The sequence below is a fragment of the Sylvia atricapilla genome, chromosome 14 (assembly GCF_009819655.1).
Source record: "Sylvia atricapilla isolate bSylAtr1 chromosome 14, bSylAtr1.pri, whole genome shotgun sequence".
In the NCBI taxonomy this organism is placed as follows: Eukaryota; Metazoa; Chordata; class Aves; order Passeriformes; family Sylviidae; genus Sylvia; species Sylvia atricapilla.
The window spans coordinates 8,253,227-8,272,055 of record NC_089153.1 but is presented as its reverse complement, the minus strand read 5'-3'; the positions used below and the strand labels follow the sequence as shown (position 1 = coordinate 8,272,055).

General features: G+C 39.9%; 1 protein-coding gene across 5 annotated transcripts in view; it reads right to left on the bottom strand.

Annotated features, from left to right (window-relative positions):
* Positions 1–18,829, bottom strand: part of RAPGEF6 (Rap guanine nucleotide exchange factor 6) — a 118,378-nt gene that overhangs the window by 71,275 nt on the left and 28,274 nt on the right. For all 5 annotated transcript variants that reach the window (XM_066329010.1, XM_066329009.1, XM_066329006.1 and 2 more), the window contains exons 5-6: positions 9,851–9,920; positions 4,684–4,827 (exon numbers count right to left, since the gene is read on the bottom strand). In XM_066329010.1, the coding sequence (XP_066185107.1) occupies positions 4,684–4,827; positions 9,851–9,920 (214 nt within the window). The remainder of the gene's footprint in view (positions 1–4,683; positions 4,828–9,850; positions 9,921–18,829) is intronic.

Genomic DNA, 18,829 nt, shown 5'->3' with positions numbered 1-18,829 from the left:
TAAATGCACAGAATCACAGAATGGTTTGGGCTGGAAGGGATTTTAAAGATTATCTCGTTCCAACCCCTCAAGGCAGGGACACCTTCCATTACACCAGGCTGCTCCAAGCCCCATCCAACCTCACCTTGAACACCTCCAGAGATGGAGAGCCCACAACCTCAAATTACTGATCATAAACATGAATTAGAAAAATTTTACTGAAATTAAAAAAAAATATTTGAGTTTATAGCTTTGTGTAAAGTTTGGAAACTTTCAGTACATGGAAATTTGTACTGAATTGTTAAACTCTGCTTGGAATTAAACGCTCCCAGAAATATAAATGAAAAACTTAGTATCTCAGGTTTTATTTTTAAGCTATGAAGATAAATAATTGAACTGTTTATTTTCCTAATACTTGATCCAAGATCAAAACAGCAATTTAATTTTTATAAAGCACCAGAACTATAATTAATTTTTATTTTTTAAAGCATTATCATTAAAAAGTCATTTGCTGTTATTCTGGCTGCAGTTTTGTAATCTCCTACTGCATGAGCACAGAAATTTGGGATATAGCTTAGCAGAGCTGATCACAATTATTTCTTTACTTTTTAAGTAGAAAACATGGTTGCATTATTACTTTCTTCTTTTGTAATCATAAACCATGGCTGCATTATTGATTGGGTTGAGAAACAGACTAAGAATAGAAATGACTCACTCGTCTCCATTGTGATGCTGCCCTGCTGCAATGACCCCAGCTCCTGGCTGGATGCTTATCACCACCAAGATATGCAATCATGCTAACAAATCAAATCTGAAGCAAGAGCTGGCATAATTAACATCAATGGCACATTTCTTCCTAATCCATTCATTTTGAGCAAGAGCTTTTGCCAAATGTGTCCAGCCTCACTTTCTCTCCCACGGTCAGGGCGTTACTGTGGGGGTGATGCGCAAGATGCAGAATTACTAAGTGACAAAAATGGAAAAGGCCAGAAATGCCCAGGGATGATGAGATCTGATGTAATTATGGGGATGCTCAGACCTGCCCCAGGCAGAGTGACAGCCACATATACTCAGGCTGCCACCGTGGCCCCATACATGACCCACTGTGACAGAGCCACCTCCTCCAGCCCTTCACAGGCAGCACAGCTATTGTGTGCCCTGAAAAAAAAACATTGGTGTTTGCCAAATACACAATTGTCTATGGGATCTGGCTGGCCTGCTGTGCTGTAGAAGGGAAGAATACCCACTGCCACCTCAACAGGGCTTGGGTGCACTCTGGATGTGGAGGAGAGCCCAGCCTGCTGACCAAGCCACCAGAGCAGTGCTGGCATCCCCTGCACAGCGACTGCAAGAGCAAGGTCACACCACTGTGCCCTCTGAAGATACAGACAGGAACATAAACCTGCTCACTCTGAGGGAAAAGAAAGAACACTGCCAGCATGTGTTCACTGTATTTACCAGGAAGGAAAAAAACCCCAACAAACTACAAGTATTTAATTCTGCAGACAACCAGTGCTCTTACGAAATAACGCTGTTCTGTGAACTATAAAAACGTAGCAAAGGAACCTAAACGCTAACACCTTCACCAAAGAAACCAACTCGAAGATCCATTTTTAACTTTAGCTTATTTGAGAGAAAGCAGAGAGGAAAGAAATTTAAGACACACATAATAACTTGAATGTCAACTATCCTGAAGATATACAGTTAAATCAAGAGATAGAACTCTTTTACTTAATTAAGAGGCATAAGAGAAAAGAAGGGCTTCAAGAATAGTAACAACCATTTAAAGTATTATTTGAAGTATCTGCATATAAATCTCGGTTTTGTGGCCAACCAGGTATTTCTACAGAACAAGTTCCAGCACTAACAAGAAGTACTTGGTGTGAGAAGTAGATGTTAGCTCATGTCACAATTCAATAGGTAATGTTTCACAAAACATTGATAAACCTTAATTGTAAATATAATCTCAGTATATTTAATGCCCAGAGATTTATAGTCTAAGGAGTTAATGGAGATTGCATAGATAATTCCCCTTAAAAGCAAACTGAAGAAACCTTATATTTAAGGAAATATTCCTAGCTGGGTTTAAAAAATATTGAATTTCAGTACCTAAAGGATCTGAGTTCTCTTCAGAAAGCAGAAAGCTACTTGCATATGACGGATGCAAAAACTTAAATGGTGTCATACTGAGTATTCCAACATCAATCATGGGAGAAGGACTGGAGTCCATGTGAAGGCTGGAAAGCTCCAAACCCTCCCCAAGCACACAGGACTCACAAAAGCTCCACGAGGCAGCATTCAGCATCTGTCACAGAGCACTCAGCAACAGGCTGGAGAGTGAAAAACAACTCTGTGCTCATTCATTAGCATTATGCCAGGCAGGAGATCTGCTGGAGAGTTTGTAAACACTTTTCCCACTCTGGCAGAAAACTTATTGTGAGCTCCTGTAAAATGGAAGTCTGACTTACCCTCCTCCTTATCCTAATCCCCTGCCTATAGCAGAGGGTTGAAACTAGATGGTCTTTAAGGTTCCTCCCAACTCAAACCCTTCTATGATCCTACTCTTCTCTCATGGGCTACATGAAGGGTTACACCATGAAATCTGTTTTTCGAGATCACTGGAATCAATGTATGAGCACATTCATATCGGCATGGAACTAACCACACCTAAAATAAATTTATTATTTTACTAGTTTATAATGGAATATGGAAAAATATAGGCACCAAACTTTTCCTTACTTGTCACACAGGCAGCTTGCTACCGTGTTTTGATTCCTTAGTCATCTGTTGAGTTAGAAATTATTTTTTGCTACCTTGAGTACTCAAAGTATGACACTTTCTAACTAGGAGCTTAAAGTTTACAAAGCAAGGATTGGTATTTCACTTCAGACTGCAGAAAACCCAAAATCTTGGAGATCTGGTAGCAGAGAGGTGGTCATTTAGTCCTTTCCAGTTAGCATTCACTCATCCAGGAAAACATTTAGAGTTACAAGACTCTTCTTATATATTTCTAATTAACAGACATAAAAGTAGATTTAGGAATGTGCTGTCGATTTAAGAAGTTTATATCATTTTCCATCAAACATCTCATGTGTGTGTATATATATGTGTGTGTGTACATATATATGTATATTCACAAATCTGAGGAAGCCACCAGGTTTGCAACAAGCAACCACAGGCACAGGTACTCTGTATTGTTGTTAACAATGAAATAAATCAACACAAAGAAAAATAAAACAACTTGAAGAAAAATCCTAATGAGGACATCATCTGTTGAGTAACCAGTCCTGTGAGTGTGCCACACTGACTCCTTGCAGCAGTAACTGACAGTCTCTGAAATCATTCAAGAAGCCGTGAAAGTTGGTTTCTCTCGGAACAAAGATGCCAAGTCCCTTCTCACGCATCCCTCCAGGCAAGCTGCATAGGTAGCACCAGCATCAGCTGTTCCTGGGATTCTCCTACTCTTAGCAATGAAACCTGAGAATTATTATCTGTGTGCTTATCCATTGTCACAAACACCAAAGGGACAGAGATAGATTCTGTCATGCACAGATTGGAATTTAATTCCTAATAAAGCTTTATGCACACTCGCCCAGAGCGTGAGGGTCCAACATCTCATTTCTTCAATAACTAATTTAATGTCTTACTCATGATAAAATCCAACATATGTGACAGTTCTAGAAATGAGATGGCAGAGGATGTTAAACTTCAAACAACATATTCTCCTCCTGTCACAGACACAGTAATGCTGTGCGGGACCTAAAATCACCACCTGTGACCCAACTGCTACCAACATGCAGAAAAAACATCAGTTTATATAAGCTCACATCTGACTGCACACATCAGATATTCTGAAGCCTATCAACTGAGAATGTATCTTGTTTGGGGAGATGAAAAGGAAGATGGGGAAAAGGGAAAGAATTTTTTTTTTTTCTCTACTGAGCATGAATACTATTCCAGGCTTGTATTTCAACACTACTGTTTTTAACCTTTGATTTTCAAAGCAGAACAAATTATCCAGAATAATTATTTTCAATTAAATTATTTCTCTAGATAACACATATCCTGTTACCAAGCAGGAAGTTTGAAAAATAATGGTGAAGAAAAATCTCCACAAATGCTCTGCGGCCCTGAAACCACAGAGGTACATGCCTTCACACACAGTGCAGAGTTTATAGTCTGCTGCTATTTAAGACTAGCAGATGAGTTGGGTACTCTTTTTGATGCTTGAACTACCAGTACACTATTTTTAAGCAAGTAAACACAACCAACTACAAGAGTGTTAATGCTGTATTGATCTGCATTTGCAATTAACTCAGCTCTAAACCACAGTTCAAATTTATTAAGGAATAAAAAAGAAACCGTCCAATTTCTACATCTTACCAAAAGAACTTCAGGTAAAACCAAAAAAAAATGAAGGATGACTATTTCTCTGTCCAGTGAGCATGTTAAGATTTATTTATAGTGCTCAGCTGAAGACCCCTAAACCAAAAAAAACCCCATCTTTTCCAATTACTACCTTCGCTTCCACCTATGGTGTTCCAATCCAAACCACTTCACTGCCCCTCAACATGCAACAAGTGTTCTCAAAAACAGCAAGTATGGACTATTTAACTTCACCAGTTTTGTCACCAACAGAGAATTCCAGGCAGCTATGCAGACATCCCAATGCCAAGGAGATGGGCCACGGGAGAGCAGACTCACCGACACGTAGCTGCTGGAATCCACATTGTCCGTGATGGTCTGACGCTCTCCCCTCTGGTTGATCTTCCTATACCTCCGACGGGACTGCCGCAGTGGGACTTCTCTCTGCAAGATGTTTTCCTCATTGTCCTTAGAGTTCTCCACCTGAAACACATGTTCAGGCTCCTGGTTAAATACCCAGTTCTTCCATAGCACTGAGAGTCGATGGAACCGTATGAAATTCATGTGGAAGGAACAAACGTAAGTTCAGAGCAGCTGAATTCATCCGGAAATAACGACCGTGGCTGTTTCAGAGAACCACCACTGCAGGTCTCAGAAGTACCTTATTACAATGAGCCGGAGGCCACAGTTTCCTTCCGGGAAACAGTGTATTTAAAATGAAAAAAAAAAAAAAAAAAGAGTAAAAATGCACATATCTCCTCTAAGCAAATGTTGCTCACCAGTAAAAACCCTTCTGCACCCACATGTACCACAAAGGAGTTACAGGCACTGCTCATTTCAAGTTTATCTTCAACACAGAAGTTACCATTTTTTGTGTATTTACAATCTGGCAAAAATATTGAATTACACCCTATTTTTAGTAGTGTAATTTTTAAAAGTATAATTTTTTTTCTAGTATCAGTCATAGCTAAACAACTTGAATATTCCACCTTTTTATAAACAGCTATTTCACCTATATCATATACTGCCTTCTAATCACTTCCAGTGGATTATAAAGAAATGGCTGGAACTCGATTCATATCTTGATGTCAAATATTATTTGACTAAACATTAAAAATTACATAAATCTATCTTGTTAGTAAAAGCCAATATGAAACCTTTTATCTCAATAGCTACAATGCTTTTTTTCTATAAAAAGCAGTCTCATCCTTTCTCCTTTCCCATTTCCTTTTGATGTTTTGGAAAAATATCTCCCAGCAGGAAGCAGGGCAGACATGCATGCAAATATGCTGCAGCAGGCAAGAAGCTTATCTACAATATACTTACTATGCAGAAGTTTCCACTGTCTTAAATGGCTTATTTTTAATTTTTTTTCTCCAAATTTCACTGGAAAATCCACATTCACATTAAGCCAAATTCACATTAAGGCTATACCACTGGAACAGGAGAACCTCTGTATGGTCTTACACAGCACTCACTTCCCATATTTAAGTAAACTGTCTTAAAATCAAAAAGATACAAAGAAATGAAACGCGGAAAGACTTAACAGACAGAAACAGGAAATTACTTTTTACAGAAATTACTTTTCTTTCACAATTTTAACTGAAAACTAAGACATAAGCATAAATAAATAATTTGACAGCAGTAAGTAAAAAACAAGTGGTGGAAAATGAGACCACCTGCTTCCTCTGGTCAGTGAACTGCTCTTGACAAAAACAACATGGCAATCAGAAACCAGGAAAGACCTCCATGTCACAGTTTCCAGCTTAGTACCACCAGCACGAGCAGTATTTTGAGTCCAGCTGACCACCAGGTTGTCAGCACTTCTGATTTACAAGGGCTGTTTTTGATGTTCTGTGCATCAACAGGATAGGCACACCTGGGCACCTCACTCAGCCCTGCTTTCACCTGGTTAAAACTAAAAATTCCTGTTGGCAGAGAGGTGTCACCCTCATCACAGCCCTACAGAGGGATTCAGCTTCTCTGCAGATGCTGTGAGCTGTGTCCCAGCACAGGAGCAAAGGCAGGACAGATTCCCTGGAGAACCAGGCTGCCATCAAGTCAGATGGAGACACTGCCCCACAGACTGCTTCCCACCACTTCATTTTCAATACAGTATCACAGAACTTTTAATGTTGGGAAAGGACTCAAAAGACCCTCGTGTCCAACCATGCCCCTAGCCCTGCCTGGCCCCCCGCTAAACTGTCCCCAAGTGCCACATCTACGCATCCATGAAATCCTTCCAGGGCTGGTGGTGCCTCCACCACTGCCCTGGGCAGCCTGTGACAGGGTTTAACCTGTCCCATGAAGAAAACTTCCCTAATATCCAATCTAAACTTCCCCTGGCACAACTTGAGGCCATTTCCTCATTTTATCCTTTGCTACCTGGGAGAAGAGGATGATCCCCACCTGGCTACAACCTCCTGTCAGGTTTCCTACTGAGCCTCCTTTTCTCCAGTCTGAGCACCCCCAGCTCCCTCAGCTGCTCCTCCTCAGTGCTCTTGTGCCAAAAAGCCTGGAACAGCACATTAACTGGCCTTATCCTATCAAAAAGTGCCCTTTATTAACTTGAAACGCTGGCAGCAGCAGGATGCTCCCACACCACCAACATCATTCAGGCACTGGCTACCACACAGAAATCAAGGAAAACCACAGGATTGTCCTGCTTCACTCTGCAGTCTAAACAAGCAATGAAATATTTTCTACCTGTGAGTATCACACTGCTCTTCCGAAATTGTACAGTTAGATATGAAGAAAATAAAAGCACCAAGGAACAACAGTAATGACACTTCAATACACCAAGATATGCTGCAATTCTGGGCCATCTTCTTAAATGATAAATGGGGCTATTATTAATTCAATAGATTGCTCAGCCTCCAAAAATATGAGTTACAATGTCCATTCACACACTATCTGTTATCCTCATTAACTTAAGTTGACCACATTTTATGGCCTTTAAAATGGGTCTGTTCCCAGCGGATTCCCACTACAAAACTGATTTACATTCTAAAATGACAGGAGAGAAAGGGAAAAAAAAATCAAAAAAAATCATTCACCAGCAGGAAACAGAGTCCTTTAACTCCATTAAAGTGGCTAACTAATTCTTTTGCTTGAAGATAAATATTCATTATGTATTAAACATTAGTATGTTGTAAATTAAAAACTAGAGAAAATAAAAGAATTAAGATAAATTAATAAGAGTTAATCAGGGAACTGAAACTCAAGTACACCTTATGTCAGTGAAGATCATTATCAAGGTGCATGCCACCCCACTGATGCTTTCTTCTCACACTATTTGAAGTGCTCCCTAGAAAAGACAGCTAATAGTACCTTTAGCTACATTTACCTGTAGAACATGATCATAAATATAATGAGCAAACTACTACTTTTAATTCTCTGATTTTCCTACTGGAAAATTATACTGAAGTTCCAGAGTAGGATGTAAGATACTTTCAAGTGTCTCTATACTCTCACTGGCATTTAGTCACAATTACAGACAATCCAGGAGATTTAAAACAAGCAAACAGCTGTCCAGGCTGTGCCTTTGTCTCCAGGAACATCCAGCAGGGTGTGAGGCTGCTGACACGGCCAATGCTGGCTTCCCCAGCTACTGTGATACTGTGCTCCCTGAAAACACTCATCACAGTTGTGCCTACTCAAGTTACATACACAACACTAGCTTCTGCAATAAATATTTCAATAGGGTCAGTTTCTCTCTGGAAACACACACTGCACAGAAGCTCCTCTTTTATTTCCATCTTCAATAATTTTAATTATTTTTGGCAATGGTGATGTGACCAAAGAAGGATGTAGGTATTTCTTAAGATTTCCTTTGTCCATGAAGTATTTTTCATGTAAACTTACAAATGCACTTGCAGTGAATCAAGTCACCAGCCAGACCAGGCTGGTCTAGTCTTCCACTGTCCCAGGTGGCTCCAAGCCCCATCCAACCTTGTCTTAGACACTTCCAGGGATGGGCCATCTACAGCCTCTCTGGGCAACCTGTGCCAGGGTCTCACCATCCTCACAGGAAGAGCTTCTCCCTAATACCTGATAACAGATATGACTTGACTGGATTAGTGAATGCTTGTCACTGCTACAGGAGCACTGAGGTAGGTGCAAGACACAGCTCAGCCCAGGCACAGCCTCGGACACACTGAGTGTACCACATGCTCAGTTCAGATGCCAGATCCTTGGCAGCTGCAATTAAAAAGTAAAAATGCAAATCAGCAAATGCAAACCAGAGGGCCTGGGGCACTCCCATGACTTGGCTGTACACATGGCCACCCAAATAGTCCTGTGGCATCTCTCCAGGCATGAATCTCTGCCCTAGAATTCCAGCTTTGAGAAGAGACTGGACAACTCAGAATAAAACAAATTAACTGTTTCACTCCAGAGCATGAAGACAGGTCTCGTGCACTCTTAAGCTGCACTTTAAAGCAGACTGTAGCTTAAAATACGTGCTGCAGCACAGAGCATATTACTGATGCTACCAGAGCCCACAAGCAGAGTCAGACTGACATTGCAGGGAGCAAACTGCACAAAGGACAGCAAGTGGACTTGGTACAGGACACTGCTGACATCCCTGCTGGTAATGCACTGTGGGAAACAAGTATCTTATGGAAGCTGAATATTTACATACTCAGTAAGAGATACTGTCAAATATTAGTTTTAATGTTACCATATCTAGATCTAGGGCAGCTAAATCAATAGCAGTCTGGAGATTGGAGTCAGATTAACAGACAGGTGGGTTCTAAGCACAGCAAACAGCTTTGTTTCAGCTCCATTAAAAACATCCAAGGTCAAAGCTGGAAGACATCTGCCTGTGTCCCCAGGCACACTACTGGGATACAACTTCAGTCTTCACTATTGAAAAGCAATCCTAATATTCCAACAGCTCACAGCAGGCATACAACAACCTGGGAAGGACTAAACTACACCCTCTAAGCACATATATGTGCATCTATATATGCACTTGGCAGTATCAGGAAGTGTTCTGAAGAAGCCGAAGGAATCCTGGACATTAAGGACGGTGACAAATCTTACCCCTCACACTTGGCTAAGCACTCTCATGTTTCTTCTCCTGCCTACAAGCCTTCACACTGCGTGGCACTGCAAAGGCTTGGAGGAAGAATGTTTTTCCACCCAGACATGACCAATAAAAGCCTTGAAATAGTGAATGGGGGTGTAGATAAAACACTCGAGATAGAATACTGCCATAGCCTGACTCAGGAATGCTCAGCTCAGCCATGACTGCTAGGCTTTTGAAACTCAAGTAAGCACAATTTTAGAAAGAATGACCTAATCATCATCATCATTTACCCATCCGGATTAAATTTACATAGCTACTGCTGTTACAAGAGCAGCCATAGGAATAATTGAAATCAAGGCAATTTTACTGCAATTTCATAGAATACTTTACAATAAGCTTTCTGCTGTAAAAGAGAAAGAATTTGCTGAAACCAGCAATAGATTTAAATACATACGAAAAAAAAATCTGTCTTACCACAATCATTTCTGAAGGTTCCAATATGATACATTCGCATCCTCGCTTTCCTCCAGACTGCTTGCCAAAACTAGAGTGGGATGGAAAAAAGCAAACAAAAAAGAATGAGATGAACAGCCTATTTTACCTTTTCAGTAACAAAAATAATTGGCAATGGTCCACGTTGTTAAAAACAAAAAAAGGACAAAGAAAAAAATGATGAAAACTATTGTATGAAAAATGCTAATTAGATAGTATCATTACCATAATATTTTAATTTATTCAGCACCCCTCATCACAGCCTACTATGTAAAGTCCAAATATAAAGAATGTTCTTTTGTAAAATCATTAGTAGTTGCAGATACTCAAAACCACCCATAATACATTTCAGTTCTGACAAGAAAACCTTAGTAAATTTTAATTAAGCATTAAACAAGTGCTGTAAAAAGAAATATACACAAATTCCAAAGATTCCAAAATACTACTGAGTACACAGCATTTTAAATGAGAGCTCCCTCAATTCTACGTCACCTCATCATCCTCCCAGCAAATGGGGGGACAGAGAACCTTTCTTCTAATATTGAGCCCTAACTTGTGACCTCAGTCTTTATGCTACTTGTACCATCACAAGGAATGGGTCATGGTGATGGATTCTGTTCAAGAAGTATGAAAGAACACAAAAATGTAACAAAGCGTAATGGGCAGTGTAAGACAGCAGCTGAGGAAAGCAGCTAAAAACATCCTGATGTGCTTTAGCTGATCTACTGTTAACAGGAGACTTCTTTCAGAACACTGAACAGCAGAGGTGACTTTAGACACATCACCTCTGGAGAAGGAACCATGGCATCAGATCTGAAGGTGCTGGAGCTACCAGCAAAAGAGGACTGAGCTTAGGGATGTGTGGGGTATATAACAGACCAATAACCTCTCTAATCAACCCATTTGTGACTGTAATGGTACCTGCAATTGAATATATCTGGCTTCACAGATTAAGTAAGCTTGTCTTCACTCCTCACCCGTTAGCCTGAGGTGGGAATGCTTGACCTACTCACTCCCTGGGCACGAGGGAAAGTGATTCCACAACCCCAGCACATAAAACACACTCCTTGATGAGCAGCACAGTGGCTGGATTAGCAGCTCAGTAGTTGTAGCTGCCACGTTACAAACGCAGACTGTCAACATCAATAACCTTTTAGCACCTAGCAGCAGGTGAGGTAACTGAAGAACTGGTTAATGCAAAGCAGGGATTAACATGTGAATTAGAAGGAAGTGAAGACAAGAGCAGAGACAAACCCTTAAAAAGTGGGTCAGTTCCATCTGTTTTCATTGAGATTATGTTTAAAAAGTACATCTGAAACTCCAGCCACCAAGATTTGAGTTACATACACAGTCACCTTGACGGCAAAGATCCACTGAAACCACCACCACTTTAAAAAGAATGCTGAAAAAGACTCGTGTTTATAAACAACACTCCAAAATTTCTGTGGGATATATGCAACTACGGGAAAAGAATTTAAGGAACTAAACTAAAGCTAAAAGACTAACTAAACTAAGCCGAGGAAGGGAAGATTTTTATTAGATATTAGGAAGAAATCCTTCCCTGTGAGGGTGGTGATGCCCTGGCACAGGGTGCCCAGAGAAGCTGTGGCTGTCCCATCCCTGGAAGTGCTCAAGGCCAGGCTGGATGGGGCTTGGAGCAACCTGGGATAGTGGAAGGTGACCCTGGCCATGGCAAGGGGTTGGACCTAGGTGAGCTTAAATGTCCCTTCCATCACAAATCATTCCGTGATTCTCTGAAACTCCGAAGTTACTTAAGTGAAGCTTCAGATTATTGCAACAAAGAAATTTTCAGTGTAATCCAGTTAGGGTAAAGAATCACAGTTAATAGGACCATGGCAGCTTCCACTGTCAAATTTTGATTTTGCTAACAGTCTACTGAAGGAAAAGAAAAAAAAATATTTAAATTACATGACTGCAATATAGTCATAAACGACATACCTTAAACTTTCTCACCCAGACCAGACAAGCACAAGTTTCATATAGAAAACTGGCATTTTCACACATCTATAGCAAGAAACTCAGAGTTCAAACTTTCATGTCTTCTTTAATGCTTTTTCCACACAGCATGTGATCCAGGCATGAGTGTCTTGTGTTTTTGCAACACAAAAAGAACAGCTAAACTATTCTCAATCTTACAATAGTTAATTCAGTTCATAAAATACAGAACTATCATTTTTAATGTCAGCTCCAACACTGAGGTTAACTGAAATCCAAGTTAGGATTTCTCTACAAACTAAAAACTGAAGTGAAATCAATTTTGCCACAGGATTATTTTCAATTAGGAAAAAAAGTTAAATAAAAAATAGTTAAATAACTTAAAATTCTATTCCTTATAGTAGAAAACTAAAGATATTTTCTCCCAAAACACCAAAATAATAAAGGAATTATGTGCAACTGGAAGTTTCAGGTTTTGCACCTTTTTAAAACAAGAAATAATCATTATCAGTTTTATGTCAAAACAGATTACTACTATTGCTACATCCCCCTACTTAGGAAAACGCACCAACTTCCTGTTGCAGGTTGTTCAAGTGAAGTGGTTTTGTTGTGTAACAGCATTTTATCAAACTCCTGGAGATCAAGGAGGGGTTGTTTTCTTTTACATAAACACATTCCTCAAATTCAGCCACTGTCCAGCCTCCCTCTGCTTATGTTGAAGTGTTTGCTAATTAAGTAATGGCAGTAAACACTAATAAGGACAAGAACAGTGCTCGGAACAAAGGTCACAGTCTTGGCCCTATCATTTCTGCTCCATCAGGCACTTTAAACAACCAAACACTTGGAAAAGGATCAGGTTCCAAAGACAAAACCCACCCAGCTAATCTTAAAGAATAAACTACTCATATTTACAAGTCAATAGGTCAGGTTTCATTATTTCCTGGTACACACCATGGATGGTTTATCAATTATTCCACAGCAGAGCTCCTTTCAAAGGAGGAGGTCGCATATGGTTTTTCTCCAACCATAACTACCACTGTGTCTTGAAAATACCAACTTTTAACATTCTTAATTAACATACACAACATGTTTCAGAAACATGGGGTTTAAATTTCTTAATGACTTATTACATATTTTTCCTCTAGAATACAAATATTTAGTTTCTCTACCAGTTAAGAGGTTTGCTGACATCAATATACTTCACTAATCTGCCAATTATAATCAAGGCTTCAGAACAACATCCATTCCTAAATGTTTGTAAATGGAAAAGGTTCAGTTGAACAAAGCTTTCAAAGGGGAGGAGAGAAAACCCACTAGGGAAACAAGAGCAAAGTTTGACATAGAACATTCTTCCAAAGAAGAAGGAACATTTCTGCAAGAGCAAATTCCTTGGAGAAGTCTTTAGCTGGTAATTTAAGATCCACTCAAACTTGAACCACGACGTTTCTCAAAAAAGAGAGCTCTGGAAAGTACATCTCATTCTGGAAGAGCTGGGGCAATCTTATCTTTTGGTACTAAAAGACAACTTTGCTGTGGCATCAAGAACACACAGCGCTGTTTGCAGGAGCTGTTATTACTTCGTCATTTTGGTTACCCAGGTTGGCACCCAACAAGACCATGACCACAGACATCTTTTCCCAGGGTCAGGTTTGCTTCCTGGAAAGGTCCAATCCAAGAAGCCCATGTCAGTACTTCTGCTTACCAACCACCACAGCAGCTTCCCCAAACAAAAGCACATCTCAAAAACACCACGTCCTCCCGATATCACGTGTTGTAAGACACGTAAGAGAATTGGGAAAGACTCACTAAGGTACAGCACATTACACATGTGCTTCAAGCTGAGTGGGGAAAATAATCTAATTAAAAATTTAAATTAACACGAAGTGTAAGAAAACATGAAACTAATGTAAATTAAGCTCTACTTACAATAAAAAAATTGTCAAAGGACATACTACCACTGGTATAACCATTAAAGTTTTAAATGATCCAACAATTTAATCAGCATTGTTAACACATGTGTGATTTAAATAAGTTCTAAATTTAATATCATTCCATAGCTTACCACTGCTGGAAGCCTAGAAAAAAAATCAGTACTATAAAACTGCAATACAATTGGTTTTATTTATAATTTCATTGTATACTTCCATGAATATTCATCTATTTCATCTGCATCATTAATTTTCACACACTCAATGGTCTGCAATGCTGTCATGGGAAAAATGTCTTTCAAATATCAAAGGCAGCTTTGTTTATCCTTGATTTATGGATGCCTTATTTGCAAGAAACTGTCTTCCTTCTGATTCACTGCTACTCATAATTAAAAATGCTTAAGCAGTTGCATAATCTGAGAATGGACTATAAATTAAACTGGCATCATATCCCATACCAACAACTAATGGGTGTCCAGGCCATGGGACCAGACTGGAGCTGCCAAAATGTAAAAGTCCAGGACTGCAGATAACAGCCCAGGCTGGACAGAGTTTAGAGAAACCTGGCCTAGTGAAGTGTCCCTGTCCATGGCAGTGGGCTCGGACTAGATCAGCTTCCAGGCCCCTTCCAACCCCAACCAGTCTGTGATTCTGTGACATTTCTTGGTTCATCTGCCCCTTTTCCACTGTGTGATTTGCTCATCTCTCCATAACTGCAGAGTACCTTAGAAGTGCAGGCACCTGAGTATGTGCTTGACTTCACTGATACAAGAAATAGAATAAAATTAATCACTGGAAGGAGCCTTCTGTGTCTGAGAATACTCCCATTTTCACTCATGCTCACTCCCCAAAACAGGAAGGCGTTAAAACTTCTTTAAGGTACTGGACCTTTTATAACAAACCTTGCTTTCATAAAATGTTTAGAAACACCTCCACCATAACATATTTTGAACATAGCTCTTGAAACAAAATATGCACAAACATGGCTTTCTGAACACAGATGTTTTGAAAATGGTCATAATGCAGCTGTTGCGCAACCTGAGTATTTGGTGACGAAACACATCTGGAATGGCAAAACTGACAAATTGAAGCAATAGCCATCACATTTTACTCAAACATTTCCCAATATCAATATGCTCAAGTTATTCAATATTGACAGCTTCTCATTATTTATTATGCAGAATATCATACATTAATTAAAGGTAAGAACACAGCCTGTCCTGAAGAGCTTTCAGCCTACAGATGGAGACTCCTAATTACTTGTTTCAAAACTAATCAGCAAGCATCTTCAAATTTACGATATTCTACTACATCCTGAAAGAATATTTTCAGATATTTCAGACATCAAAGCATCAATGGCAGGATGTCAGGCACTTTACATTCTGTTCTGTATTGTACAGGAACTACAAAACCATAACATTATCCTGTCTGTGTCAATAATGGTGTCAATAATGCAAAGTTATCTGTGACCATCAATAAGGCAATCTGCAGGAGTTTTACCACAGTAACACTACTGTATTACACATAGAACAGGGCCAGGGCCCTGATATACCAGTTTATCAAGATAACAAGCAAAGGGTTTGCAGATATTTTGATTTTATGAATATACCTGTCTCCCAAACTGCCTGTCTGCCTGTCGGGCTGCTTTTAGGTACATAGTGATGAAGATAAATTGTACTCGCCACTGCAAAGTGAATCCCATGACCCCACTTATCCAGTAACCTGGATGCATTTCTTCCATGCAAAAAGATTTTGTACGGAAGGGCACAACTGGGCCTGGAAGAGACAAGATGCATAAGGAATAAACATGTTGTTTGGTTGGCTTTTTAACAGATGAAAATGTGTTTTTTCTGCAAGTCAGAGGGGGGGCTACAAGGGTATACAGTGACAGGACAAGGGGGGATGTCTCTAAGCTGACCTAAGTAGGTTTAGATGAGATATTAGGAAGAAATTCTTTCCTCTAAGGCTGGGGAGGCCCTGGCACAGGTTGCCCAGAGAAGCTGTGGCTGCCCCATTCCTGGAGTGTTCAAGGTCAGCTCAGATGGGGCTTGGAGCAACCTGGGGTAGTGGAAGGTGTCCCTGCCCATGGCAAAGGGCTGGAATGAGATAAACTTTAAGGTCCCTTCCAACCAAAACCATCTGTGATGCTATGAAAAAGCATTTCATTTTTCCTCTCCTTGCAGAATACTTCTTGCGCAGAACAATTGTTCCAGCAAACCCCTGGATATCTACGGCAAAGTTGCCCTTGGTCAGGTCCAAGATAAAATGCACTCCATTGCCAATTAATGTACTACACAAGTATACTAATGGCTAGAATAAGCACTGGTATTAAACACCAATATCATTACTCTAAAAATATAATGTTATACTTAAATTTGTCATTGTTTGGGAAGTAACACTGAGGGAAAACACATGGAAGTTGCATAACAGGCAGTAACAGTGGCAGTAACTGTGGATAGAAAAGTCAGGATCTGCCCTTCCTGCATTGCAGTCATGACACAGGAGCATAGCCAACATCAAAATCCACATAGGAATAACCTGTTTTTCTGGGCCTCTCCATGGAGGTCTCGATTTCACTGGATTTGTCTCAGCCCAACCATGATCTGAAGAATGGAGTTGGTGGGGAGTTGCCTGAGGCTCGCAGGTGCATCACGAGGCCTCACAGCAACTGCTGAGCAGCCCCAAATGTCTCTACTTGTGAAACAGAACAAGGAGATGGGGAAAAAGGTCCATCAGCACAGACCAAAAGTTTCAACAAATGCAACTGGCAGAGTTTTTGTGATATCACATGCTGTGCAAGTCCTGAGCTCTTCAAAGTAACTTCATTAGAAAAATACTGTAATACTTAACTCCATCAGGAAATGGTTTAAAGGAAACCAGACACCACAAGACACATGGCTGAATGCAAAATACCTATTTCAGCTAATGCTCAGTCATCAAAACCCATTTCTGCATTAGCTCTCAATAACAACACTGAGCAGGTTTATCTCTTAAGCCTGCTGAAGTTTTAATTGGAAATTATTTTGGAGGCTGTGTAACATGCTACTCAATTTGCAGGCTGCAAGCTCAAGATCTTGGTATTAATTACTTTATACTCTGAACATGATGACCCTTTGAGGAAGCCTGTGTATCACCTACCACTTTCTGTGCAGTTTTCCAGCTATTCCAGATCATGAGATTGCAAAGTCTTAGCAAGATTTTATTTTAATTACAAACAAACCATACGTGACCCCTTCCTTCTAATTTCCTTTTCTTTCCTTGCACTTTAGTTTAGCCAACAAAAAACTCTTTCTGCGACACAATCAGCATCCCTTCCAGACCATAAAATTTCTAAAGGGTTGTTGCTGTAAGGTACCACAAACAGACCAAAAGGAAATTATAGGTAGAGGGGAAATATGGAGATTATTCAGTCATATAGCTCTGACAGGTCTGAACACTGACTTTCTTTGTTTTTGTGATTTTCTTACAAGGTTAGTCTATATCAAATAAGATGCATCATATACTCTTAGCCTGCAACACCTTCCCAGCCCTTATTCAACATCAGCAAGCCCAATACCAGTTGCTGCACTTAGGGAGACCAGGACACAGCTTCTCACTAGCATGCTGCCTCTTCTCATCCACATTCCCTTTTCCCTCGTAGTATTTTCATGCCAGCACTAGCTCTGCCAGAAGAATTTAAATCTGAACAACTCTATCTGAATTAATTAGTTTTACAAATACATTTATTGGTAGCACTCCCAAGCTGTTGCTTCACTTACTGGCTGTCAGGCAATGCTACAAGTTACAGCCACCACTTAACAGAAACAAACATCCAGGGAAAACATCACCTCACCCAGAGCCACAAATGCACTGAATAACCACTGCTTTTATCCTGTGCTGAGTACTAAATCTCTCAGACTTGATAAGCATAGGGATGCAAGCCTGAAGCTCCCTTTAAGAGAGCAGAGAAAATAATCCACAATAGTTAGTTGGGAAAAGCTTTCCAGTGAAGCATACACTCAGAGTATTGTATTGTAACTGCAATATTTACAGCCACACAGTAAGAAACTTAAATCCCAATTACGGCAACAATTATCACAATTCAGAACCTAACTGGCAACTGCCAGTTTGTCAGAAATTAGGTTTACTGTGTGGCAGCAGGCGACTGGCACACATGGATCCAGACAGTGGGAGCAGAGGGAGGAAAAACACTATTCACACTCCAGACATTGGGACTGGGATGGAGGTGAGACAGAGGAAGAGCGGAGTTTGAGGAGCACTGGGACAGAGCTTGGATACAGCAGGTGCAGTCCAAGCAGAAGCAACATTCAAGCTAAACCTGGAAAGGAAGGATCATGGGACAAAAAGACCAGTATACCTGGCACTGGCAGAAGCTGGGAGTGCAGGAGCTCTGAGCCACTGCTTTACTTCTGCAGCAAATGGTACAAATTCACAAGTATCTGCAGAAAGCAGCACTAGAGGCTTCAGAAGTAAAACTGATCTGACTTTAGATGGTGCATTTGAGATATAAATATGTTTGCGAATAGTTACATACATGAAAATTTAAATTATGGCATTTTGTTAATCATTAAATTATTCAAACTGCAAATCTTTAATCACACATTCTTACTTTCCAACACTAACAGTCCTGTAAAAGCACAGTATTTTCTGTGCTTCTGGCACTTCACACAGAATGGATGCAAACACTATTAACAGTCAGTCAGTGGCAAAATATAATAAAATATAGTTACTCACAAATACTAATACAAAACAAACTAAAATAATTTCAACCCAAGGTGTTGTTCATGATGCAAAACTGGAGTTCCTCTTTCATAATGACGATTTTCTTGATCTAAGCATTTAGATCTTCTCCTTTCACTAGAGAAAAGAGAAATGGCTTTCTTTTTACTAAAGAAAAGAGAAATAACCGAGTCATTGATGCATCTACAACTCTCATGAAAAGATACCACACAACTATGAGGCCATTTTAAATAAAGTAATTGTTTTTAGCTAAGAAATGCATTACATTGAGTAGAACGATGATTCCACTTTTCTCCACTTGAGAGATTTTGGAAGGACTGGGAAAAAAAGAGAAGTG